At 39.8% G+C, this 26,199-nt stretch overlaps 1 protein-coding gene across 2 annotated transcripts in view; it reads left to right on the top strand.

Moving 5' to 3' along the window:
• The first annotated feature begins 22,828 nt into the window (after positions 1-22,828).
• SPOCK3 (SPARC (osteonectin), cwcv and kazal like domains proteoglycan 3) overlaps positions 22,829-26,199 on the top strand; it is a 349,276-nt gene continuing 345,905 nt past the window's right edge. The window contains exons 1-2 of one of the 2 annotated variants that reach the window (XM_080674967.1): positions 22,829-23,393; positions 23,646-23,834. In XM_080674967.1, the coding sequence (XP_080531093.1) occupies positions 23,646-23,834 (189 nt within the window). In that variant the 5' untranslated portion in view covers positions 22,829-23,393. Of the gene's footprint in view, positions 23,496-23,645; positions 23,835-26,199 lie in introns of both variants that reach the window. The other variant, XM_080674968.1, reaches the window with a different exon arrangement.

Below are 26,199 nucleotides of genomic sequence, written 5' to 3'. Positions count from 1 at the left end.
TCAAGTGATGAGTGCACAAATGAATGGAACAACAAACTGATGTTTCTCCCTCTCTTTCATTCTTTTTTCATCTCTCTCTCTCAAATCAACTTTTTAAAACATTTTTTTTAAATGCTAACTGTGAGAGCCATATATGTCAGTTCAATCTAAAATTCTACATCTAGAGTAAGTTTCCCACTTCAGCACTATTTCCACCAGATAATTTTTTTTTTTATTGCGACATGGTCGGCATATTTTATGACATTTAGCAGCATCTCTGGGCTCTACCCGTTAGATGTCAGTAGCGTCTCCAGCCCATTTGTGACACAATAAAAAATGTCTCTAGACACTGCCAAATGGCCCCTATGGTTAAAATTACCCTCACTCTGGTTGAAAAACTGGTCTAGGGAAATGTTTACGGGAAACATTTACAAATGCTTTATCCTCTGATGGCAGTGAAATCTAGATGTTTTGGAGAATATTTGTTATTGATATAGTTGATATGTCCAGTTTTTATAACAAGTAGCCTACAAAGTTGGTCTACTGCTGACACATTGATTTTACTAGGAAGACTGCTGTTCCTTTCTGCTTTCTTGTTTCATTGATCACCCTTTTATTTTACCCAAGCCGTATTCCTGCCCTTTAATATTTTTTAACTGAATAAATTGAGAGATTACTTCTTTACATGATCAGAAAAGGATATGAATATGTAGTCATAAAGTTATTTCAGAACAAACTGTTTTATCAAATGTAAATGTTCTTTGTCCTTCTTAAAAAGAAGTATAATACTCTATAATTTCAATCAGATACATTGCTCATAAATTATTGACCGAGTATGAACAGTGGTAAACTTAGTCTAGTAATTTTGCATAAAATCCCCAGACTTCCATTAACTGAATTTCTAACTTGCCCATTGGTAAAGCATTTAGTTTCATGCTACCTTGCTGTGTTGTCCAGTATTTCAGATCTAAAGGTCCCAAAGTCATGGCACTCTCAGTCGCAAAGTTAGCTTTGCTGTTCTTTTGATCTACACAAACAATTCTCTATTGACAGTACCCAAGTCTCACTGAGGACTAAGAGGGACACAAGGCCCTTCTATTGTGCCCTTAGGTTCATAATGAAGAACAAGCCTGAAACATGTCAAAATTATGTGGCACTATCAGGGAAATTCTAACCAGTGTGGGCTCAGCAGCTTCATTCTCTGCAAAGAGTGTCTATCTGTAGAGAGCCTCCTACATGGGCATAAAAATGGAAAACAGCGCATTCCATTAGTTGGAGTCTTAGAATGTTTAGTGGTTTTCTTAAAATTACTTTCTGATCAATCCTCATGAAGCACTTTATTCTTTTTCCAGTAAAATACATTTAAACTAAAAATTAAAGTAGTTTCATGTGCAAGAAAATATGTTTGTATCTTAAGGATGAAAGGGTGCTTTGTTCTTTTTAAATTACAAAATGCCCCAATATTAGTAGGTTTTGCTGTTTGTATAAAGTTTCAGAAAGCACAAGGGGGCACTCTTTTACTAAATCCATCAGAAAAAAGGGCAATGATTTGTGTTGACTTAAATCATTGACTTCTTTTATCTAAGTAGTTTTAAATGACATAGTAGTTCTATCCTTACACATCTAATTATTTTTAATGCTTAATTTAGAATATTCTAAACATGTGACCCTATCCATAAAAAATACTTGTTTGCAGCAAAATTTTAGGGAATTAAGCTCACTTAAAATTGTAGTACAAGAAAAGGACTTTCTCTTGAAAATGAGTAAGAATTTCAACTGAGAACATAGGTGTATTTTTTTAAATTTGTTTTTTAGATATGGAATTTTTTGAACATTTTTTTTCTGCTTATACTAAGAAAAATGTTGATGAAGCAGCCATTTGTAAAAGATTCTTTTGTCAGTGAGTAAACATTTTATTTTTCCCTGGATTTTGTATTTTAGACACTTTAGCAGAAATCCATGATATATCCTGCATTACAATGAAATGTTATTATTCTCCCTATATGATGATAATACTATTTTGAATGATTCAGGAATGATGATTATGACACTTGAACATGAACACAGGTGCAATATTTACCAATTGACTAAAATTTAGCACTGGAAATATTAGGTGGTAGGAATGGAAATAAACTAAGTGGTCCATTTAAGTGTAAAACCAACATTACACTAAGTAAGAATATAATCTATTACTCTAAATAATTGAAGTACAAGTAAAAAGTATACAGAAAACTTGAAAATAACTGACAATTATAATTTTAATACTTTCCATATAAAGAGGATAAGGGTATTCCAAAATGCACAATAAATGTCAAATTCATTGGTGTGGTATTACTGTTGTATTTTAAGATGATTCATTAAACTGCAGATGTTTAAAATGAAAATTTCTAATTAAAGTTAATCAAAATATGAAAAAAGTATAAATCATAAATATAATCATCTTTTCCAAAGAAACTACCAAAAATACCTAGAGAAGAGTCTAGAGTAGTAAAATTTGCTAGGGCTAGAACAAAGATTTCCCAATTTCCCAATTAGAAAACCTATATGGCACTTATTCTGCATTCTAAGTGATAGAAATATAGTAGGGAACCAGAAAGAATCACCATCCTCAAGTTACTGACTTTGCATTGGGGGAGGTAGGGGATGCAATACTAATATTTACAAAACAAATAAAGTAATCTTCAGGTACAGATAGATTCAATGAAAACAAAACAAAACCAGGCAATATGGCAGTTACCACTGGGAATAGGTGCTTGGACAAGGCAAGTCAGGGAAGAGCCTATGTTGTAGTAATATTTACATTGAGGATTAAACATTGAAAAGAAGTCAGCCATGAAAAGGTCTAATGGCAGAGGATTCTAAGAAAGACAAATAAGTGTAAAGTCCTTGTGACTTATAAGCATCACATGTTGAAGGGGCAGGAATCGGGGTTATGTGCTGTCAATGCAGGGGAGAGAGAAAACGGAAGGAAGATTGGCAGGGACATATCAAAGGGGCCATGTGGGAAGGAGTTAATGGTTCCAGTTGGTATTGTAGGCTCAAGGAAATGTATTTATGATTCTTAAGTATATCTATACTAATAAAAGGATCATATGCTATTTAGACCGGGTCGACCAGCCATCTTCTGGATGTCCCACTTCCTCCCGGACAAAGCCATGGTGGTGGGGGCCAAGGCAGAGAGGAGGTTGGGGGCGAGATCAGGCCGGCAGGGAAGGACCATTGGGGGCAACATCAGGCCGGCAGGGGAGGGCATTTGGGGGTGAGATCAGGCAGGCAGGCAGAGGCAGTTAGGGGTGATTAGGCAGGCAGGCAGGTGAGCAGTTAGGTGCCAGCGGTCCCAGATTGTGAGAGGGATGTCCCCGATTGGAGAGGGTGCAGGCTGGGCTGAGGGACCCCCCCACCTCGTGCATGAATTTCATGTACCTGGCCACTAGTGTGTATATATACATACTTTATATATACACTAGAGGCCTGGTGCACGAAATTCGTGCATGGGGGGGGGGAGTGTCCCTCAGCCCAGCCTGCACCCTCTCCACTCTGGGACCCCTCGAGGGATGTCCAACTGCCCGTTTAAGCCCGATCTTAAACGGGCAGTCGGACATCCCTCTCACAATCTACGACTGCTGGCTCCCAACTGCTCGCCTGCCTGACTTCCTGATTCCCCCTAACCACTTCTGCCTGCCAGCCTGATCACCCCTAACCACTCCCCTGCTGGCCTGATGGATGCCTAACTGCTCCCCTGCCAGCCTGTTTGCCCCTAACTGCCCTCCCCTGCAGGCCTGCCCCCCCGCAACTGCTCTCCCCTGTAGGCCTGGGTCCCTCCCAACTGCCTTTCCCTGCAGGCCTGGTCGCCCCCAACTTCCCTCCTCTGCTGGCTTGGTCACCCCTAACTGCCCTCCACTGCAGGCTTGATTGCCCCCAACTGCCCTCCCTTGCAGGCCTGGTCCCTACCAACTGCCCTCCCTTGCTGGCCATCTTGTGGTGGCCATCTTGTGTCCACATGGGGGCAGGATCTTTGACCACATGGGGGAAGCCATCTTGTGTGTTGGAGTGATGGTCAATCTGCATATTACTCTTTTATTAGATAGGATAGAGGCCTGGTGCATGGGGGGGGGCCAGCTGGTTTGCCATGAAGGGTGTCCCGGATCAGGGTGGGGGTTCCCTTGGGGTGTGGGGCAGCCTGGGTGAGGGGCCTGTGGTGGTTTGCAGGCCGGCCATGCCCCCAGGCGACCCAAGTGGAGGCCCTGGTATCTGGGGCTTATTTATCTTCTATAATTGAAACTTTGTAGCCTGGAGCGGAGCCAAGCCTTCTGCTTGCTCCGTGGCGGCAGCCATTTCTATTGGGATTTTATGTATTCTCTATAATTGAAACTTTGTAGCCTTAAGCTGAGGCCTGGGCTGGCCAGGGTGTGAGGAAAGCTTGGCTTCCTCCATCGCCGCGGGCAACCCTAGCCTCCTGCTCTTTCCAGCTCCGTGGCTGCCGCCATTTCTGTTTGGATTTATGTATCTTCTATCATTGAAACTTTGTAGCCTTGAGTGGAGGCCTAGGCTGGCAAGGGCAGGCAGAAAGCTTGGCTTCCTCCATTGCCAGGGAAACCCAAGCCTCCCTCCTGCTCTCTGTGGCTGTAGCCATCTTGGTTGGGTTTATTTGCATATTTACTCCTGATTGGCTTGTGGGCGTGGCTTGTGGGCGTGGCTTGTGGGTGTAGCAGAGTGAAGGTTAATTTGCAATATTACTCTTTTATTAGATAGAATATACATAATATATACTTAATACATATTTTAAGAAAATTGCAAAATTGCTCTGCCTGCTCTGTGGATTTTAAGAGAGGGGAAAAAGAACATGACAATGAGTGAAACCAAAGGGAGTTGAGTTTGCAGATAATAAAATTGTTTCAGCCCTAACCGGTTTGGCTCAGTGGATAGTGTGTTGGCCTGCAGACTCAGGGGTCCCGGGTTTGATTCCGGTCAAGGGCATGTACCTTGGTTGCGGGGACATCCCCAGTAGGGGGTGTGCAGGAGGCAGCTGGTTGATGTTTCTCTCTCATCAATGTTTCTAACTCTATCCCTCTCCCTTCCTCTCTGTCAAAAATCAATAAAATATATTTTAAAAAAATAAAACTGTTTCATTGGGAGAAAGTTGTAATTTTTTAACAGTTGCAGTATTTTTTGTTATAATTTATACAGGTGAGTTGAGCTTTATAGGCTATTAGCCTCTGTTTCCTTAACTTATTAACGGGTTAATAAAAGTAACTTTCCTACTTCTCACTTGGATTAAATAAGGACATCTATGTGAAAGCCTGAGTAAGCTATAAAGCATTTGTCTAGTGCTGTTATGGTCTGTTCTGTTAAATTGTCCCTTGGCAAGAACATCTGTTTCCTCAGAATTGATTCTGACATTGAAAAGGTTAAAAAGAAATATAACATACAACAGTTTGCTTTGTGAAACTCACCAAAAGTGCATTTTGTTTCTGATGTTTAGTGACTTATACATATTCCTACAGCTATTATAGCAGATCTGACACTAGTTGATTTATCATACAAAAATTTATATCTTCTCAATATGCACAGAGCAAATATTAACATTCCAGCCCAAATAATTTAATACTAATAGATTAAGGGTCATGTTTAATTTAATCAAGTCAAAATATGGCAAGTTGTCTATCTATCTATTTTGTTTATATACTAGAGGCCCGATGCACAAAATTCCTGCAAGAGTAGGCCTTACTTCCCCTGACTGCCAGCACCGGCTTCCCTCTGGCACACAGGACCCAGGCTTTCCTCTCAGCCTGGCTTCGTCCAGATGGTCATCCAGAAGGACTAGTCTAATTAACATATTACGCTTTTATTGTTATAGATATAATAGATATAGACTTGCTCCATTCCCCTTTCTGCTTACGCAATTCAGGGATTCAAAAGCAATTTAACTTCTAAAACACACTGTGAATTTTTTTTTTTTACCTAGTGTTTTCCATTTGCTTGCCAATTATGAGTAAATTTGAATATTTTACCTGGGAAATTAGTTTACTTTTTGACCTGTAAGTTTCCAATCAATTCTAAACTTGTTTTGCTCCATTCCATTTATAATCAGAATTTTTTTCTTTTATTGATATTCTCTGGATCCAAATACTTTTAAATTTTTTAAACTATACAAAAATTGAACAATGAATATGTAGCAAGATTACAAAAAGTAAGTCTGTTGCTCCAAAATGAACCCAGTTTGAAACTAATATTCATATAAATTGGAAACCATCAATGTGCCAGGCATTATTCATAGCACTTGGTACATATCAATGGAAAAAAATGCCTTAGTTACATGACAATCATGTAACTAAGTTTCTAGTTGTCGGAAATAAACAATAAACAATGAGCATAATGTTCAATAAATTATATATTAGTTAGAAGGAAAAAATAACATTATGGCATAAATACATAGAGGTAAGGATTTGTACATTTATTTCATTTATTCTTTTATCCCCCCTGCTGATCCTCTTTCACTGAGTTGAGAGTCTCAACATCAAACTCTGCATTTACAGCTCCATTTTGGTGTTCAGCCCAGACTGGCAGGAATTTCTCAATGCAATTTTCTAATTCCTGTGGAAGAGAATCTGGTTACTCCAACTCAAGTCAGGGTTTCCAGTCAACTATGGACCAGAGCTGAAACATGTTCTATAAATCTCCATCTAGAGGCCCATCCCTGTGCACAGAAAAGTGCTTCCAGAAGAGAGATGTGGCCTAGATGCACACAGCACATTGTGTTGTTATCCTCCATTCATAATCGTAAAATAGTTTCCAGAGACCATTCATTACTGCAAGAGAAAGGTTGGCCTGTTGGATTAAAGAGTTACACCCACATATGACTTCTTTTTTCAGGAAGGAATGTCTTCTTTCAGGAAGGAATGTCTTCTCCAGAAGTGTTCTTTCTGATTTCACATATATCACCAGTCAGGGCTAAGTCATTAAGTTTGAAAAACTAGTATCTGGCATTTTGATACATTTGCTTAGGGGGCAGGCCATTGCCAGTAAGAAGAATGTGATAGACGGTTTAGGCAACCCAAGATATCAACCAGTAATAGATCACCAGGTATTGTGACACCCACTAATATATCTGTTTATTTTAGATGCATTGTATTTGTCCTTTATTTGTCACCAACCCTTATGAAGATTAAAAAGAAATGGAATTTCTATGACATTTTATTAGGAAAACTAGGCTAGTTAAAATTTCCAAGAATCATCAGGAAGTCTGTAAGTTAAGTATTGTAAATACTTATAGATCATATTGAGTATGTAATAGTGAAACTAACACATATCTTATTGAGTATGTAATATGTGAAAAAGCCTAAAGCTTTAAATATATAATTTTTTTAATATATATATATTTTTTATTGATATTTTTACAGAGAGGAAGGGAGAGGAATAGAGAGCTAGAAACATCGATGAGAGAGAAACATCGATCAGCTGCCTCCTGCACACCTCCCACTGGGGATGTGCCCGCAACCAAGGTACATGCCCTTGACCGGAATCGAACCCAGGACCCTTCAGTCCGCAGGCCGATGCTCTATACACTGAGCCAAACCGGTTTCGGCAATATAATTTAATAATTGATTACTGATTCTTTTACTAAGGCTGGCCCAAGTAAAATACCTAAAGTCATGTTACCATTAATAAAATCCACTCAAAGTGAGCCAATGCCTACTTTGAACTAAATGTATGGCAAACAACTTAGAGTCTATTTTTTAAAAATTAGAAATTTGGGGGGATAGAATTTTTTTTTTGCATTGAATAGAGAACAAAACTCAAATGTCATTCATGTAAGTATAAATATTTTGTTCTCCATTTTTTTTGTGAAACACAGGACATGCTTCCTAGAATGAAGACTGAAGGAGATAGTAAGCATGTTACTCCTTTTTCATTTAATAGTTTTTGATTGACAGTTACTATTATGTAGTTTAGGGTTCAATGATGAATTGTATATATACTATGTTCTTGGGGATCAAAGTCTTCTGGTAAAGATATGTACATTAAAAATAATTAAACTAGATAAGTGAGCAAAAATAAACACATGAATACAAAACACAATATATTCTGGAAGCATAGAGAAGGAGTATCTAGCTTTGCATAGCGAAATATAAGTTTTCAGATAAATGGGGCATCTGAGCTGGTCAAATAAAAATTATTGTCCTAGCCCTGGCCAGGTGGTTTAATTGGTTGAAGCAACAACAACCCGTACACCAGAAGGTTGTGGATTTAATCCCCAGTGGGGGCCTGTACCATAGGCAACCAATCAATATTTTCCTCTCACATCAGTGATGTTTTTTTCTCTCTCTCTCTCTCTTCTCTCCCCCTCCCCCTCTCTCTAAATCAATAAACATATATTCAGGTGAGGATTTAAAATTATTTTTCTAGACAGTAAAAAGGAAGGTTCTTCAATGGAAAGTAATTAACATACACAAAAGCATAAAGATGTGCAAGGAATGAGAAAAATGTAGAGACAATACTAGAAGTGTGGACACATGACACAAATATTCTGTAAGTAGGGATTTTATTTTGTAAGCCAGCAGGAAGCTACAAAGCCACCAAAGGTGATGAAAAGGACTCATATGAAGTATTTAATTTCTAAGTTATATTGACAACCACAATGAGATACCATGAAATAACAACTAGATGTCAAAAACTAAAAGAACTAATGACATAAAAAAGTATCAAGGATATAGAGCAACAGGTGCACTCAAGCATTTCTGAGTATAAGATGTACAATCACTTTAGAAAAATGATGTTTAGAAAAGTTATTTGCAGCTTTTTACAGTGTTAAAAAGTAAACCTACCCTATGACCCAGGAATTCCACTCCTGGATTTTACCTAAAAAAAAATGTAAAGATATGTTTGCAAAAAGGAATTGCAAAAGAATGTTCACAGTGACTTTATTCATAACTAAAGGACTGGTGCACGAATGTGTGCACATTGAAAGGAAATTAATTAGAAGAAATATTTTAATATCACTATTCGCCCTTTCTCTATAATAGAAGTGTCAACCAAATTCACGATCAACAAGGACAGATAGAAACACATGCGTGCGATTGGCACCAGTGAGAGCTTTATAGATATAGAATAAACTTGCATAATTAGACCTGCTTTCTGATTTAGCTAAACTTCTTCCAGTCCAGTGAAGCACCCAACTTCTCTTTCAGGTAATTGTCAGGAACATAGCAGTAAATATCAACATAAAGCAGATTATTATTGTAGATCACGCAGGGAGAACAAAGGGTGAAATATTTAACTGTAGTCGTGTTTGACTATATTCTGCACAGTGAGAAAACGTGGTCATTTTCAAGGCCCACCATATCTTACTTCTTTTCCATTGGGCCAAGTTTCTAAGCTTTCTAAATCTCCGTTTTCCGGCTAATGAAAAGAAAATAGGATTCTACTGAGTCTCCTACCGACTTCAGGACTTCTGTGAGGATCAAATGAGATGAGGCACAGGAAAATACTTCACAGACATTTGGTTAAAGTGTAAAAGGTTTCCACCTGGCTGAAGAAACTGTAAGGAGGCTAGTCACTAGGGAGAGGAAGCCGGGTGTTGCTATGTGACGTCATTACCCGGTGCCCACAGCCACTGTTTCCAGGCTGGGCTGAGCTGTGGGCCACATTTTGCGCCATGGGGTCTTGACAGTGTCTGCGGTAATTTGGTGGAATGTTGCTCCAGGGTGGTGGCAGGGCCTGTGTCTCACTTTTGGGAAGCCAAGTGTTGCTTTGTGGGTGCCAGGTGCATGGTGCCATTTCTCTGTAAATGGCCAGTGCATGTCATGGCAGCTCCTGTGTTGTGCATCTGCCTCCTGGTGGTCAGTGCATGTCATAGCAACTAGTTAGATAGTTGGGCACTTAGCATATTAGCCTTTTATATATATAGATAGTAAAACATTGGCTATAATCCAAATGCCCATCAATAACAGAGTAGGTGAACAAATTGTGATATATCCATGCAATGGAATACTACTTACTCATCAATAAAAAAACTAATAACCTACTTTTAAATACAAAAAATGAATGAATCTCAAAAGCATGTGAACAACAAAGACAGACACAAAAGAAGACCTATGGTATGAATCCCATTTAAGTGAAGTTAAAAAAAAGCCAAACAAGTCTGTTATTATATAAACCATAGTACTTAATTGCTATGGGGAATAAGGATTGACTGGGAGTAGGCTTGAGGAAGTTTTCTGAAGAGATTAAAATTCTCTAAGTCTTGACTGGGGCCATATTTATAAGGAGTATGTATTAATTAAAACTTATTGAGTATTTAAGACTGTCTGAATTTCCTCAAATGTTGTTAATTGAGGTAGGTATTATCTCAATTTTTAAAAATGACACCTTTGACAGCAACATGGAAGTGAAATATAAATAGAAGTGTTCAATAGCAAAAATACCACTGAAAAGAATGATGGCTTATTACAGGTAAAAGTAAGGATTTGCATGAAAACGGTGACAATGAGTAAGAGAGAGGATTTCATGAGGAAGAGAAATTTCATAGGTAGAGATGACTGTGTTTATAAATATGATGATGGTGAAGGTGGTGGGTAGATGAAAAGAGAAAAAAATAAAGAATGGTTGTGTTTTGATATCATTGTTAAAAAACATATTGAAGGGCAAAAGACTCAGAATAGTCAATGCAATATTGAAGAACAAAGTCATATCAGACTTCAAGACCTCCTACAAAGCAATGCTAATCTAGACAGCGTAATATTGGTGAAACAAAAGGACAAATAGATCAATGGAACACATTAGAGAACCCAGAAATGGACCATACAGTCAAGTGATCTTTGACAAAGGAGCAAAAGTAAATGAATCCAGAAAGCATAGTCTCTTCAACAACTGGGAAAATCTCATAAAAAAAGTGATGGAACAACGGGGAAAATCTAGATGCAGACCTCTGGCTTTTCACAAATATGAAATCAAAATAGATCATAGGTCTGTATGTCATATCCCAAACTACAGAATTTCTGGAAGCTAACATAGGAAAAGTATACATGAGCTCAGGTTTGGCAATGACTTAGATACTTTACCAAAAGCATGCTGCATAAAAAAGAATTGATAAGTTGAATTTCATTAACTTTAAAAATTTCTGCAGTACAGAAGACACTGTTAAGAGAATAAAAAGACAAACCACGGACTTAGAGAAAATATTTTCAAAACATGTAACTGATAAAAGACTAGTATTAAAAATATTCAAAGAATTTTAAAACAATATGAAAATGAACAATATAATTTAAAAATGGGTAAAATATCTGAACAAATACCTTACCAAAAAAGATAAACAGATTGCATAAAAGAATATGAAGAGATGCTCAACATTATATATCATTAGGGCATTGCAAATTAAAACAACAATGAAATATCCCTACACACCTTTTAGAATGGCTAAAAAAAAAAAAAAAAACACCAAATGCTGACAACAATGTGGAACAACAGGAACAATCATTCATTGCTGGCAGGACTGTAAAATGGTGCAACCACTTTGAAAGACAGTTTGACGGTTTCTTATAAAGCTGAACCTCCTCTTACTATACAACCCAGCACTCATGCTCCTTAGTATTTATTCAGAGGATTTGAAAACATATCCGCATGAAACCTCCACATGTTTATAGCAGCTTTATTCATAATTGCCAAAACCTTGGAAAACCAAGACTTTCTTCAGTAGGTGAATGAATAAAGAAACTGTGGTAGATTCATGCATGGGATGTTATTCAGTGATAAAAAGAAATAAACTATCAAGCTACAAAAAGACACAAAGGGACCTTACATGCACCTGTTTAAGTGAAAAAAAAAAACAAACAATCTGAAAAAGTTGACTCCAAGTTGACTCCAACTGTATGACTCCAACTACATGACATTCTGAAAAGGAAACTATGGACAATAAAAAGATCAGTGGGTGCTAGTGTATAATCAAGGGAAGGGAGGAGAGATGGATAGATGCACAGAGCATTTTTAGGGCATTGAATTAGTTTGCATGATACGATAATGTGGATACATGTCATTATGCATTTGTCAAAGCCCATGGAAGGTATAACACAAAGAGTAAACCTGAATGTAAATTATGGCCAATTATACCAATATTGGCTCACCACCTGTAACAAATGTACCACACTAAAGCAAAATGTTAATAATGAGGGAAATTGAGGAAAGTTGGTAAGGGGATATATGAAAACTAATTATTTCAGTTTGATATAGAGTGTGTATGTATATGTTTATTATTCAGGTTAGAAATATAGCAGCAATAATATATCTAACATCCAATAAGAAATGGATATACATAGGTGTAGAGGAAGAAAAACATAAAACCTATTTCAGAAATCTAAGAAACACCAGAATTGAGAGACAGATGGAGGAACAAGCAAAAGAGAGGGTGAATGAGTAATTCAGTAAAAGTAGAGAAGACACAGAGTAAGTTGTTTTTATGTGAACCAATGATGAATATGTTCTGTTGTGTCAAATTTTGCAAAAGATAGTTTATGAATATGAGAAAACAAGGTGAAATCTAGGCTACTATTTTTAGTAAAGTGGTGGGATGTAAGCCAATTTTTAATGAGTTGAATAAAGAAAAGGATTTGAGAAATGAAAGTGCAAGTTCAGAATAATAATTGAAAAGTATGATAGAGAAAGAGAAAAGGCCAGCCATCACTCTCTCATGACTCATTCTGAAAATGTCAAGGCAGCTTTTTTACTTTATAGGTCTTCAAACGGTGGACTCAGGTCTTTGATGACCTTTTGTTGTTGTTGACATAGCATAAATCTAGTTAATGGTATTGTAGTGAGTTTTGAAGTGTATCCATAAAATGGATAAGCTTATGTACTACTCAATATATAAAGAAGACTCCTACAGAATATATTTAGCAACAAGTGATTGAAACTTTTATATGTAATGTTAAATTTTCTACTTGAGATATTAAAACAGAATCATATGGAAAATAATGATAGTTTACCAATTTCTTGTTGACTTCTAATGTATTTAAGATGAACTAATTCTGAAATCTATAGCTTCTATTTTAAAATGATGTATTGGTTACCACAAAGGTATTTCCCTTATTAAAAATTGATTTACTAAGATAATCAGGTTGACCATAATAATTCTGATCAACATTTAGACAATCTGAATGGTAAATCACACTTTGCTTTGGTTTAGCATATTTATATTACTCTCAAACATTTTTATTAAATAATAGGAATAATCATATCACTGCAAGGATGGTTTAATGAATGAATACGAGATATTCTCTTAGAAACCCTTATGTTGAAATACACTTTAAATATATACTAAAAATTTTTTTTAATTTTACTTTTTTTCTAGATTAGACTGACCAACTCTATTTGTGTCTATATAGTAATCATGTTTTAGATACAGAATAAAATATTTTTAAAAATGTAAACTTCATATTATTTAACAGCTCTCTGATTTCACCTGTGTTCCTTCTCCTAAAAGGCATGGCCTTCCTACCATACTTCCCCTGGCTAATAACTCTTACTCTTCAAGGCTTACCAGTCTTGTCTCACATTTGACCTGTTTCTTCCGCAGTATTCTATGTAGACCTTTGGTGAAATTCTGTCACATTTGCCACCCTTGATCTGGTCATTTGTGAAACAGTGGTCCAGTTATCACTCGTACCTCTCACCTCCTTGGTATAGGCATCTATTCAGAGTTTAGTGTATAACCAAATCAATACCAATGTAATTCAGGGTGGGACAATTGAAGCCCCTACGGTGGGGGGACTCCCCTTTTCTTGTGATTGAGCTGCTAGAAGAGAATCTCTCCTTTTTCTTTGATTCTAGTGTTTGTCATGTGAGATTTGTAGGTCCTGTGTTTTTTTTAAACATCATGAACACATCTGAATTTGCAGGGGTGGAGTTTCATATCACTAAGCTGGTTCATGATGGAGAAATGTGATCTTTAATAGTTTTATTTGAGCTATTTTTTTTGAGGTCATGCTTATCTCTAAACTTTTTATTTTTATAGAGGACAATTAATTCACATTCCAGTGTCCTCGTATTGGTTCAGGAAGAGACCTGTTATAATTCCTATCATAACACTCATCATACTGTCTTTAAATTATTTATGTATGTGAATTTTCTCCCTCAAAACAGTGGGAGCTTTTTGTGGAATGAGATCATATAGCAGTTTATTCATAGTTTTTTCTCCAGTTTCAAGTTCACAGCATAGCAGTTAGAGAAAAACCAATCGATATTTTTAAAGTACAGGAGTCGCACCAAATCTGCAGGAGATGCATTCCAAGACCTTCATTGGGTGCCTTAGACAACAGATAGTACTCAACCCTAGATATACTGTGTTTTTCTATACATACGCATCTATGATAAAGTTTAATTTATAAATTAGGCACAATAAGAGAGTAATAATAATAACTGATAGTAAAATAAATCACACTTACTAATATATACTGTAAAAAATGTTGTGTGACTATGGTCCCTCTCACAATATATTATAACCATCCCTTACTTGCAGTAAGTGGTTTGATGTCACTGGTTTCAGGGATCCCTTGCTGAAGTCTTGTATTGGCTCAGTGTTTTCTGGCACAACATGTTGCCATAAATCAACATGTTTTCTGTTCATGTCTTCCACCCACAAATTTAATGCCTTTTCCATCTTAACTAAGCACTTACCATGCACTGTGGCCATAACTTTTGCAGTTTTAGGTGCAACAGCAATACCAGCACATTTTTTTTCCTTCTTCACAATTTCACTGATAGAAGATTCATTCTTACTGTAGGTCATAGCAACCTCAGCCTTTTTTTTTTTTTCTTTTCTTTTCTTACTAAGTGCAGAACTTACACCTTTTCACTTAAGGAATTACTTTAGGTTTCTCTTTGACATATCTGAATTCCAGCATCACTACTCTTGAACTTTGGGGCCAGATTAAGTAAAATAAGGTTTGACTGGAGCACAAGCACATACCTCCACAGGCAATCTGATAACGGTGGTGGCTACGACGTGACTAATGGGTGGGTAGTGTATACACCCTGGAGACACTGGACAAAGGAGTGATTCACATCCTGGCCTGAATTGGATGGGGACTCAAGAGATTTTAGCATGCTACTCAGAAAGGCATGCAATTTAGAACTTATGAATTGTCTATTTTTGGCAATTTCAATTTAATATGTTTGGACCACTGTTGACTGAGGGTAACTGAAACCATGGAAAGCAAACTGCGGATAAGGGGGGACTAGTGTCAATAGCAAGTTAACTGGTTTTTAACTTTGAGAGAAGAAACTTGCATTATTTGTGAATTGTTTCATGTTTTTGTTTAAGTTTTAGGTAATACTTTCAACAATCCTATAGTGTACAGAATTCCTGACCTTGTATGTATGGACAGTAATCACAACTTTTTCTCTCTTTTTAGGACAACTGCTTAACATGGAGAGAACTCTCCATTTATCCAAGTAGCACTTGGTGTAGTTTTTACACTCTGAAAATAATGAACTAACAATAATTTAATAGAAAATGATATATGAAGCTTATTTTGCCTAACACACTAAAACTAAGTAAACACACAAATAAGTGTTCACAAATATAGCATAGCAACATAGAGGATTCTTTGCAGACCTTGGAGAACATAATACTCTCCAAGCCAAACAACATTCATAAAGAAAAATCTCTTTTCACACACATTTTTATGTGAATGTTATTACTTTATATTAATAAAACTGCAGGTCAAACAAATTGTAAAAAAACACATCCTTATTAACCTCAAGGACATAGGTACTTCTAAAAGTCCTTTTGGCCTGTGGAATTTTATGTTTAATAACTTTAGTATAAGAATGTAAATTTCTCTGCATGTATGTAGAATATATTGTTTAAATATTCTTATACATTTTAATACATTCTTGTATCAGAACCTTGTACCTAACAATAGAATTTGTTTTTATAATCCATATTCATTAAAGTTAAAAATAGTTTTTAAAAATAGTGAAGAATTATCCTATCTAATAAAAGAGTAATATGCAAATTAACTATCACTCTGCTACACCCACAAGCCACGCCCACCAGCCAATCAGGAGCGAATATGCAAATAAATCCAACCAAGATGGCTACAGCCACAGAGAGCAGGAGGGAGGCTTGGGTTTCCCCGGCAATGGAGGAAGCCAAGCTTTCCGCCTCCCCTTGCCGGCCTAGGCCTCCACTCAAGGCTACAAAGTTTCAATGATAGAAGATACATAAACCCAAACAGAAATGGCTGCAGCCAGGGAGCTGGAAAGAGCAGGAGGCTAGGGTTGCCCCCGGTGATGGAGGAAGCCAAGCTTTCCACCTGCCCTTGACGGCCCAGGCCTCCACTCAAGGATACAAAATTTCAATGATAGAAGATACATAAACCCAAACAGAAATGGCTGCAGCCAGGGAGCTGGAAAGAGCAGGAGGCTAGGGTTGCCCCCGGTGATGGAGGAAGCCAAGCTTTCCGCACACCCTGGCCTGCCCAGGCCTCCGCTTAAGGCTACAAAGTTTCAATTATAGAAGATACATAAATCCCAATAGATATGGCTGCCACCACAGAGCAAGCAGAAGGCTTGGCTCCGCTCCAGGCTACAAAGTTTCAATTGTAGAAGATAAATAAACCCCAGATACCAGGGCCTCCGCTTGGGTCGCCAGAGGGCGTGGCCGGCCTGCAAACCACCATAGGCCCCTCGCCCAGGCCGCCCCATGTCCCAAGGGAACCCCAACCCTGATCCGGGACACCCTTCTGGGCAAACCAGCTAGCCCCCACCCGTGCACCAGGTCTCTATCCTATCTAATAAAAGAGTAATATGCAGATTGACCATCACTCCAACACACAAGATGGCTGCCCCCATGTGGTCAAAGATCATGCCCCCATGTGGACACAAGATGGCCACCACAAGATGGCCAGCAAGGGAGAGCAGTTGGGAGGGACCAGGCCTGCAAGGGAGGGCAGTTGTGGGCGATTAGGCCAGCAGGGGAGGGCAGTTGGGAGGAACCAGGCCTGCAAGGGAGGACAGTTGGGGGTGATCAAGCCTGCAGGGGAGGGGTTAGGGGGTGATCAGGCTGGCAGGCAGAAGCAGTTAGGGGCAATCAGGAAGGCAGGCAGGCGAGTAGTTGGGAGCCAGCAGTCCTGGATTGTGAAAGGGATGTCCAACATCCCTCAAGGGGTCCCAGATTGGAGAGGGTGCAGGCTGGGCTGAGGGACACACACCCCCATGCACGAATTTTGTGCACCAGGCTTCTAGTATCTCAATATAAAGTAAAAACAATTTTGAATAGCCTTATTGGCCACATTCTAGCATCATCTACTTACTAATCCATTAATTTAACCAGATTCACTCTCTTTTTTAAATGCTGAAAAATGCCTTTTTAAGAATCTCAGTACTTGAACCACTTGATGTACTTCTCATATTTACTAAAGTTTGCAAATTCTGTTTATCTACTGAATGTTTTAGATTATGTTAAATCACAGATGGCCTGTTTATCAAATTAGGTATCTAATATCTTCTAAATTTAGTAAAGTGGAGTTGGTTTCTGCAAACAACAACAACCAAAAAGCCTGTTACACTATTCTAACAATTCCATTCCAGTTTTCAGAATGTGCTTATTTTTGCTGCCCCAATGAAAATATTAGTAATTACTGCTACCTTATATTATTGTAAAAATACAGATGCTATAAGACTTACCTAGTTTCAGTAAAAAAAAAAAAAAAAAAAAAATCTAAAATGAAGACATAGAATGCTTCTTCTTGGCATGTTTTTGTGATGGTGTTGGCAGGTCTTTAATTTGCTCCTACATTTTTAATACCTAGAGTTTTTCTTTTTTCTTTTTAAAATGCTGAATTCAATCTCGTAGACACAATTTGGCATATGGCACAACTCTAAATGACTGATTTTAATAGATCGCGTATTGTTTCCCTCACCTTATAATGAAATATTTCAGACATGGCTAAATTGTACCTTTAGGATAACTCATCTATCATTAAACTATAGCTTATGTGACCGCAGACGCTCTACGAAGCCACTTAATGCCCATCTCGCCTTACCCTCCACCAGCTGTCTATAATGGAAAGGCAAACCATATTTTTGCAGGAGGAAAGGGGGTCAGTCCTGGCTAATTCCCTCAATCAAGCTGGTGAATTGCCTGCTGGGTTTCAGGCCTGATACTGCTGAGGCCCCTACTGCTGGTAGTTGACAGGGTCATTTGAGACAGGAACTAAGGTGCTAAGCATGAAAGTGGAGTGACTTCTGCCCCAGTTTAGTAAGCTCTCTGACGTAACCATTTCCTCTTCCCTGACTTAAAGAAAGTAAGAAATGGAGGTACATAAATGCACAACAGGTGAGGAGGAAAGACATGGGCAAATGGAAATGAAGAACATAAACAGGAGATGATCTAAATAGAAAGTTTCTATATAGAGAGAGAAAGCCTAGAAGCAGTGTGGCCTAATTGTTCTAGAGAACATCATAGGCTCCAAAATCCTTCCTATGTATTTACTAACTGTTGGATCTGGGACAAGCCGTGAAGAATAAAGGTCATTTTGAATATAAGGTACCTGGCACTGTGTCTGACACATGAAAGATGTGCAATAAATCAGACCTTTCCTGCATATCCTCATGATAGTTCGGAATAACAACAGAATAGCATATTTTTACAGTAGCTGCAAAAGAAAGTAACCTATAAAAGCTAACTGTGTGTGTGTGTGTGTGTGTGTGTGTGTTTAAATAAAAGGAGTTCTATTACGGTCTTCCTAGAACCTAATCTCAAAGGGTGATAGAAATGGACCAGTTGTCACCATATACTTAGTATTTCTTTTTCTAGAACTGTGATAAATTTAAAAATTAGGGTAAGGAAACCTACAACACAATGGGTTTAATATAAAAATACTAGGGTCCAGCGCTCGAAATCGCATGGCCCCACCCACAGGCGCCCTGCCCACCCACCCACTGCCCCACCGGGCCACTGCCACAGGTCCCCAGAGTCCCTCCCGCCGCTGGTGCCAAGGGACCCATCAATACACCTCCTGGTGCCCAGTTGTTTGGTCGTTATGGTGTTACTGCACTACAGCCACGGGCTTTTTATAATATAGATTCCTAGTAAAATAACTTGAACATATTCAATAAACAATGTTTCTTGATTGATTTACTTAAAATTTAGTGGAGGAAAAGTTAAAAGGATAGAGAAAGGAATTTAGAGGTAAAGTTAAAGCTTGGAGTGGCCCTTATATTGACCTTTCCTACTGTATATAAGCTATTATCTGGCATGAGGTGACAGAAGTGACAGAAAGGGGTCTGGGAACCTGAAGACCTGTGTCTTGCTGTGAGATCCAATTTTGTAAAGCATGACCAGAAACAACACCAAGGGCTAGCCCTGCTACTTACTTTTCTGGTACCACTGTTACTGGGGAGACAATGAGACTTTGGTTCTTGTCTTCTTGAAGGAAAGATTTCAATCAAGAGACAAAGTGTGGCAAAGTAAGTAAGAATTTATAGGACACAGCAAAAATATACTTAGGGCAGTGAAATAAGGAAGGGCATAGAAGTAACAGGAGAGCCTAGGCGGGCTGCTTTGGCTCACTGAGAGGTCAGAGAAGAGGGGGCCTTGGAGACACGTTCCGTGGGTTAGCTGGGAGGAGCTGCTGCTGCCCATTACTCCCCTGGTTGCAAGTGTTATGGAGTCCCTTAGAAGGAAGAAGGGGGGGGGGAGGGGGGGAATGGAGCAGCAAGCTCCTCTGTGGGACAGGGTGTGCGCTGGGCCCTCCATCCTGAGTGTATTTATCTCTCTTGCAGGTTGAAATCTCAGGGGAGGTCTCACGGGAGGGTCTCAATAGAATATTCCTCAGCTTTCCAGGTGTGCTCTTTGAGATTATGGATCTCCACTGATTGGTCATCCCCAGAGCCGAGGGTCATTAGTCAATGCAGCTGTTCCAGAGGCAGCCATGGCATCCCTTGTTTGGTTTTGCTGCTTTTCTGGGCCTGGAGCTGAAATATAACTGAGGCCTAGATGTTATCTTTATGGGGGGAAAAGGTCAGGGGATCAAAATTGCATGACCAGGGATATGCCAGGGAAGGATAGGTTACCCTGGGGCAAGGTTCTTGTTTTCCCAGTTCTGCCCCTTCTCGGGCTTTTTGTCCTCCTGAGTTTCTGTATCTGGCCCATTGTCCTTGCTCTGCTCATGCAGGCCTAACTGCCTATAACAACTCCACTCTAATTTCTCCTTTTTTAGCTTTCCCACTTTTCCATGCTGATTCTCAATAAAATTAGGAAGCACCGTCAGTGAATTTTCCCCTCTGTATTCACACTGTGCAAGGTTCCTAACTACCCCTTCCATATCTTACCTCCCACCTAAAACTTTTCCTGTACTCTTCCCAGCTGTGTTTTGCTCTCAGCAAGCTTTCAATGAATCCCCATTGAGCTGTTAACTGATAACCAAGGTGTTGACTGAAGTGTGAATTCTCTCAGGATTATTTAAATTTTAAAAGCAGGCTCTTTGAAGACCCAAACATCCCGTTATACAGAGAAATTGAGAGGAGCCACTCCTGTGATTAATAACATCACACCATCATACTTAGCAGACTTTTACTTGCACCACCAACATGCCCAGAAGCTTAGCCTTGACAATGACAGTGGCTGTGGAGAATGGCAGAGGTTTAAGGAGCCCTCCTGGGAGAGAGAGATGAGCTGCACTGTACCAGACCAGCACAAATACACCGGAGACAGGCTCATTTTTGACTCAGAGCTTTTCCAACTTGCAATTTGTTGGTGAATTCTGATCTGTTACCAGATCTGGAGTTTGATACCCTAATAGAGGCTTTTCTCCCAGACAGCGTAACTGTCATTGTGTGTTCTTCAACACGTTTTTACATCTTGCAGTAACTGTCCAGGTGAAGCTGCATTTTGGGAGCTTGCCAATAAAAGCTAGATGTGAAGAGTTTCTATGAACATGTCAGGTTCACCAGTGAGATTTATGCATTTTGGTGTAAACTGAGGTATAAAAATAAGTAAATATGCTCCCTGAAATCTAAAGGTGATTATGTTATTCTTAAATGACATTTACTATGCTAAAATAATAATGGATGCCCAAGCAGGAGAGTGTTGGTGTATCAGCTTTCATCAAATACTTTGTGTCAAATAGATCTTTTCAAAAGGAAGCTTCCAAAGGTGAGAAGGTCATGTTTAATTTAGCAATTACTGACTTGCTGTGTATCAGAGTTACATCTAAGGCACAATTTCTGTACTTTATCCATCAGATTTAAGTTTTGAAAAATGAGGTTTTTAAACATTTTAAAATATTCTCATTGAATTGAATGGAAACTACTTCTTCAAAATTTGAGTTAAAGAGGTTTGGCTGGGGATGTGGAGGGATGAAGGACCGAAAGCAGGAAGAGGTGAGAGTGGAGGATGGACATCCTAATGATTGCCTATGACATTCTAATCAAGAATTAGAATATGCTAAAGTACATGGCATGTCCATCCGTGACTAGGCCAAAATAAATATCTTTGGAGAATAATGCATTTCAGTATTCTTTTAAAAAATATATATTTTTATTTATTTCAGAGAGGAAGGGAGAGGGAGAGAGATAGTAACACCAATGATGAGAGAGAATCGCTGATAGGCTGCCTCCTGCACGCCCCCCAGTGGGGATTGGAGCCCCTCCCCCCAAGCCAGGAATGTGCTCTGATCCAGAATAGAACTGGCACCTCCTGGTTTATAGGTCTAAGCTCAAGCACTGAGATCTGACATGTGTTTACATCAGTCAGGCCTTCTATGAATTGCAATGATAAATTCTGGTGTTTGTTCAATCTGCCCCCATCCCCCCACCTCTATCATTCACCACAGTGGAAAGGAGAGAAATTGAGGGAAATATCTGAATTAAAAAAAAAATGGCAGTTTTTTTTCTTTTATTTATTTTACATATTATAGATTTACTTTGAAATCCTACATTTAAAAATTAGAAACCAATATTAATTAATCATTGTGTTCAATTCCTATTTTAATATAGTTTGAAAAACATTACACAGGTGTTATGAGATTGACATGGAAAATATGAGAAAGTACTGCTGCTATTCAAACAGCTTCTGACGTGTGGAAGCTACATGAACATTTCATAACTTTGGGAGCTGTTGTTTTGGCTAACATAATCTTTAATAATTTAATAGAAATACATAAAGTTATTGCAGTTTTTAGCCTCCATAAATCTCTTGATTTGCATATAATAATTACTTCACCAAAATCCTCTAAGTCTATGGGAGAGATTTTCTTTGCAGGGGGCTAATCATGGATTTCCTTCCAATTTTTTTAGAATACTATGTGGAAAAACAATGGAGAGACCAGTATTTTGTCATAATTGGAGTTTGGAGGGCAAAATTAGTATTAGGTCTTCAAAATTCTCTTCCACTTTGCAGGAGGGAGGCATAGATTGGGCTTTTAAAGTTTCTGATCCAGATACTAGAATGTAAAATACAGTTGCCGAGGAATTTTTATTCAGGGACAATATTTTATGGTAGTTGGGAGATTTAGGTGCACTCAAAAGCCCTACCTGGTCACGATTCTTTCTTTTTCTTCCTTCCTTCCTTTCCTTTCTTTCTTTCTTTCTTTCTTTCTTTCTTTCTTTCTTTCTTTCTTTCTCTCTCTCTCTCTCTCTCTCTCTCTCTCTCTCTCTCTCTCTCTCTCTCCCTTTCTTTCTTTCTTTCTTTCTTTCTTTCTTTCTTTCTTTCTTTCTTTCTTTTCTTCCTTTCTCTCTTTTCTCTCTCTCTCTCTCTCTCTCTCTCTCTCTCTCTCTCTCTCTCTCGAATTCTACCCTCTAATAGGGTAGAGATGGCTTTGCCTTAGGTCCTAGCTCAGCCAAGAGATTCACAGGACAAAATGTCCAGGGGATTCTTTGGTCTTTTGGTCTTGGTGATGCATAAAGTTTTCTCCAGATCTGACTTGGAAAATGCAGAGCCAAGGAAACTACAAGAGGTACAGCACGCTTCGCGTTAAATAAATCCAGGAATCCAGGAGCAGAGAGAACGGTCAGTCTGTGTGGCGAACTCCAGAAGCTCTTCTGGCGGGGAGAGGTTAGAAAGCTGCTAAGGATTCTTAGGCGAAGAGCCAGCGCATCCTCTGCCTCCAGCCAGTGGCGCATCCGGAGTTAACTGCAGCTCGTATCCAGAGAGGGAGGAAGGTAGGATAGGAGGAGGTGGAAGAGGAAAAAAAAAAAAAAAAAAAAAAGGCTGGGGGAGGGAAGGGGTGAGCCAACCGGAGTAAGCGGAGAGCAGCGCGCGGGGGGAGTGGAGATGCGGAGAGCGCGCCCGGCGCTGGGAGCTGACTGGACCGCTCCAGACGGCGACGCGAGCGGCGGCTCCTGAAACCTGCGAGTTGGCGGAGCCCCGCTGCATTTCCAGCCGGAGTGCGAGCACAGTGCGGGCTCACGGCAAGGTGATGTGCCAGGAAGCATTCTTCCCCCGGCGCGGGCTGCCGCGGCTGGGGCTCCCTCCCTTAGACCCACCTCTCCTCCCCGGGGTCTGCGGGTCTGCGTCTGTGAGTGCCAGGTTTGGGGGGAAAGCCTGTCCCCGCCTGACCCCTCCTATCCCCGTCCTTGCCGCTGCATGTCTTCCAGGGTCTCCCCGGTCTCCGTGCCCCTGTCTGACGCTGTTCCCCCCGCCACCCCGGTTGTGTCTCCTTCCCCAGATGCTCAAGGTGCCGGCGGTGCTGTGTGTGTGTGCAGCCGCCTGGTGCAGTCAGGCTCTCGCAGCTGCCGCGGCCGTGGCTGCGGCCGGGGGCCGGTCGGACGGCGGTAATTTTCTGGATGATAAACAATGGCTCACCACCATCTCTCAGTACGACAAGGAAGTCGGACAGTGGAACAAATTCCGAGACGTAAGTGCTGCGCACCCCATCCCCCGGCACACGGGGAGCGGCTCCGGGCGAGGGCCGCAGCGGCCGGGAGCGGGTGGGCATTGGGCTCGGCTGGCCCAGCAGCGGGGTTTCGGGAGCCGCCGCGGTGCACGGCGGCTGGCAAGTTGGCAGTCCCGCTGCCCCCTCCCGACTGGTGCAGCGGGAAGGACTTGCGGGTCCGCAGCATCGGAGCTCAGGTCTCACCCGGTTCTCACCTCACCGTCCCCCTTCCCCTCCGGCCTCCGAAGGTTTGCAAAGTGCTGGCTCGCCCTTCTCAACTTTTCAGTGGTGTTTCTGGCACTAGTAAACACAGTAGATGTGCTTTTGCGCCGTATTGCTACGAAAGTAACTGGGATCGATCTCGTTACTAATGGTCCATTAAGGAATTGGAGGGAGGAGGAAGGAAGATGTAAGATTTATAAATGCCCGCTCTTCAAAGGGCGGGGCGGGGGGGTTGTTGGGCGGCACCAGTCGGCAGAAGTTGAACTGCTGCCGATGACATAAAATTGCTGATCAGATTGGTGCTTCAGCATTCACTTTAAGACAGAACGTGTTTTATCCCAAAATGAACCTCGTGAAATCTGCGGGGTGAGGCGGTGGCGTGGAAGCGAAGTCCTCAGGTGGCAGCACCGAAAGGGTTAAACTGCAGACCTTCCTGGGGAGTTTCCTGACGGGTTCTCGGGACGGAGCCCGTGTTGGGAGTGGAAGCTTGTTTGCCCGGGAGCCAGGGACCCTGATATTCAGATCATTTGTTTCCCCACATGATCTGAATGAAGCAGCTGAAGAGCTAGTACCGCGTCAAGAGCGCGGTTCATCTCCACGCATTCAACTCAGTTGTCCCGGGAGGAGGTTGATGACCGTCCCCAGCCCACCCTTGAGACCCCCAAAGGCCTGAAAGGGAGCAGGAGAGAGTCACAGACACGCTGCCCACCCTTCCGGTGACACGTGAGAGCATTTCTCCTGGAGTCCAACTGCAGTACACTACGTGCAGGTGACTTAACTTCTTTCATCAGTTCAAACACTGTCACGATTTAGGAAAAATCAATGGAAGCTTAGACTAGTTTTCATCTTGGCTCCTCCCCTTCTCCTAACACCCCTCACGGGAAATAGCTGACAAGCCAAATCTAACATGTAGCTGATTCTGGCATATGGATTCCTGGAACACTATTTTTTTTTTTTAACTTTAAAATTAGATGTAGCTCATTAATACAAGGCATGGGTATGGAGATGAAAAACGATAATGATGATAATACTTAATGGAGGGCTTTGCTTACATGCTTTATGAACAAGGCTTAAACATTTTGCTAGATGAGTGCTCTTAAAAAAGCAACCTCCCACACGTTTGTTTTATTTCTGTTTATGCTAATATTGAGTACAAAAAATTAAAAGTAAAAAAAATAAAAGTCAAGCAAACAAATGAGATTATTTCTAAACCTGGGGAAGAATTTCCCTTTATCATTCCCTCACTTGGAAAAATATTGACATTCTGTCATTTCATTTCTTAATGGCTGCGTTAAAATATTTTAAAAATGAATTTTAGACTTTCATCTCTAAATTATATGTTAAATCTGAAATATCTTAGTACTCTGACTTTATTCAAATTACTTTATTGAATTATTAAGAGCAACTTGGGAAGTTTGTAAATGTGTTTGATTTGAACTACTGAGGCCAGCTGAGTGGCCTGAATGAATTAAATAGTCTAGGAGTCACTCAGCCAACTTATATAAAGACGGACTAGACTATTTATTGCTATAGTATTTTCAGTTATTTATATGTGACCTTTGGGGGAAAATTCATCACAATTACATATTACATTTAAGTGAGGGATTTACTGAAATATTTTTGGCAAATATCTGTTTGGATGCAAATGCAAAATGTGAAACTATAATGATGGTTTATTTTAGTAAGGTAATTACATTTGTGTAAGGGTGACTTCCAGAGGGCATGGAGAAGATCAGTGCTATCTTTTTTTTCCCCCCATTAACTACCTGTTGCTTCATTAACACGCTAAAATGCATGCTGACAGTGTGACCTCAAATCAGAGTACATAATAGGCAATCCTTATTTAGACCATCCACCCCACTCATAATTTACTAGCTTAATATTTTTGTGTCTTTCAGGATGTTGTTCATTTTTTTTTTTTGGTTCAATTTCAGCTGGAAGTCCATGGTTATGAGACAGTGCTTAAAATCTGTACTGCATGAATATACCTTTAACTGTTCTGCATCAGCATTGACATCTTAAGTAATGGATTTGAATATTTACTTTATATAAAGGCACAGAAAGAAGGAACTGTGAACTTCTTTTATTAACAGTTTGCTGACGTACTTCTATTTAGTGCTTTAGT

This window comes from Plecotus auritus (assembly GCF_963455305.1).
Source record: "Plecotus auritus genome assembly, chromosome: 6".
NCBI lineage: Eukaryota > Metazoa > Chordata > Mammalia > Chiroptera > Vespertilionidae > Plecotus > Plecotus auritus.
This window is presented reverse-complemented; position numbering and strand designations above follow the sequence as displayed.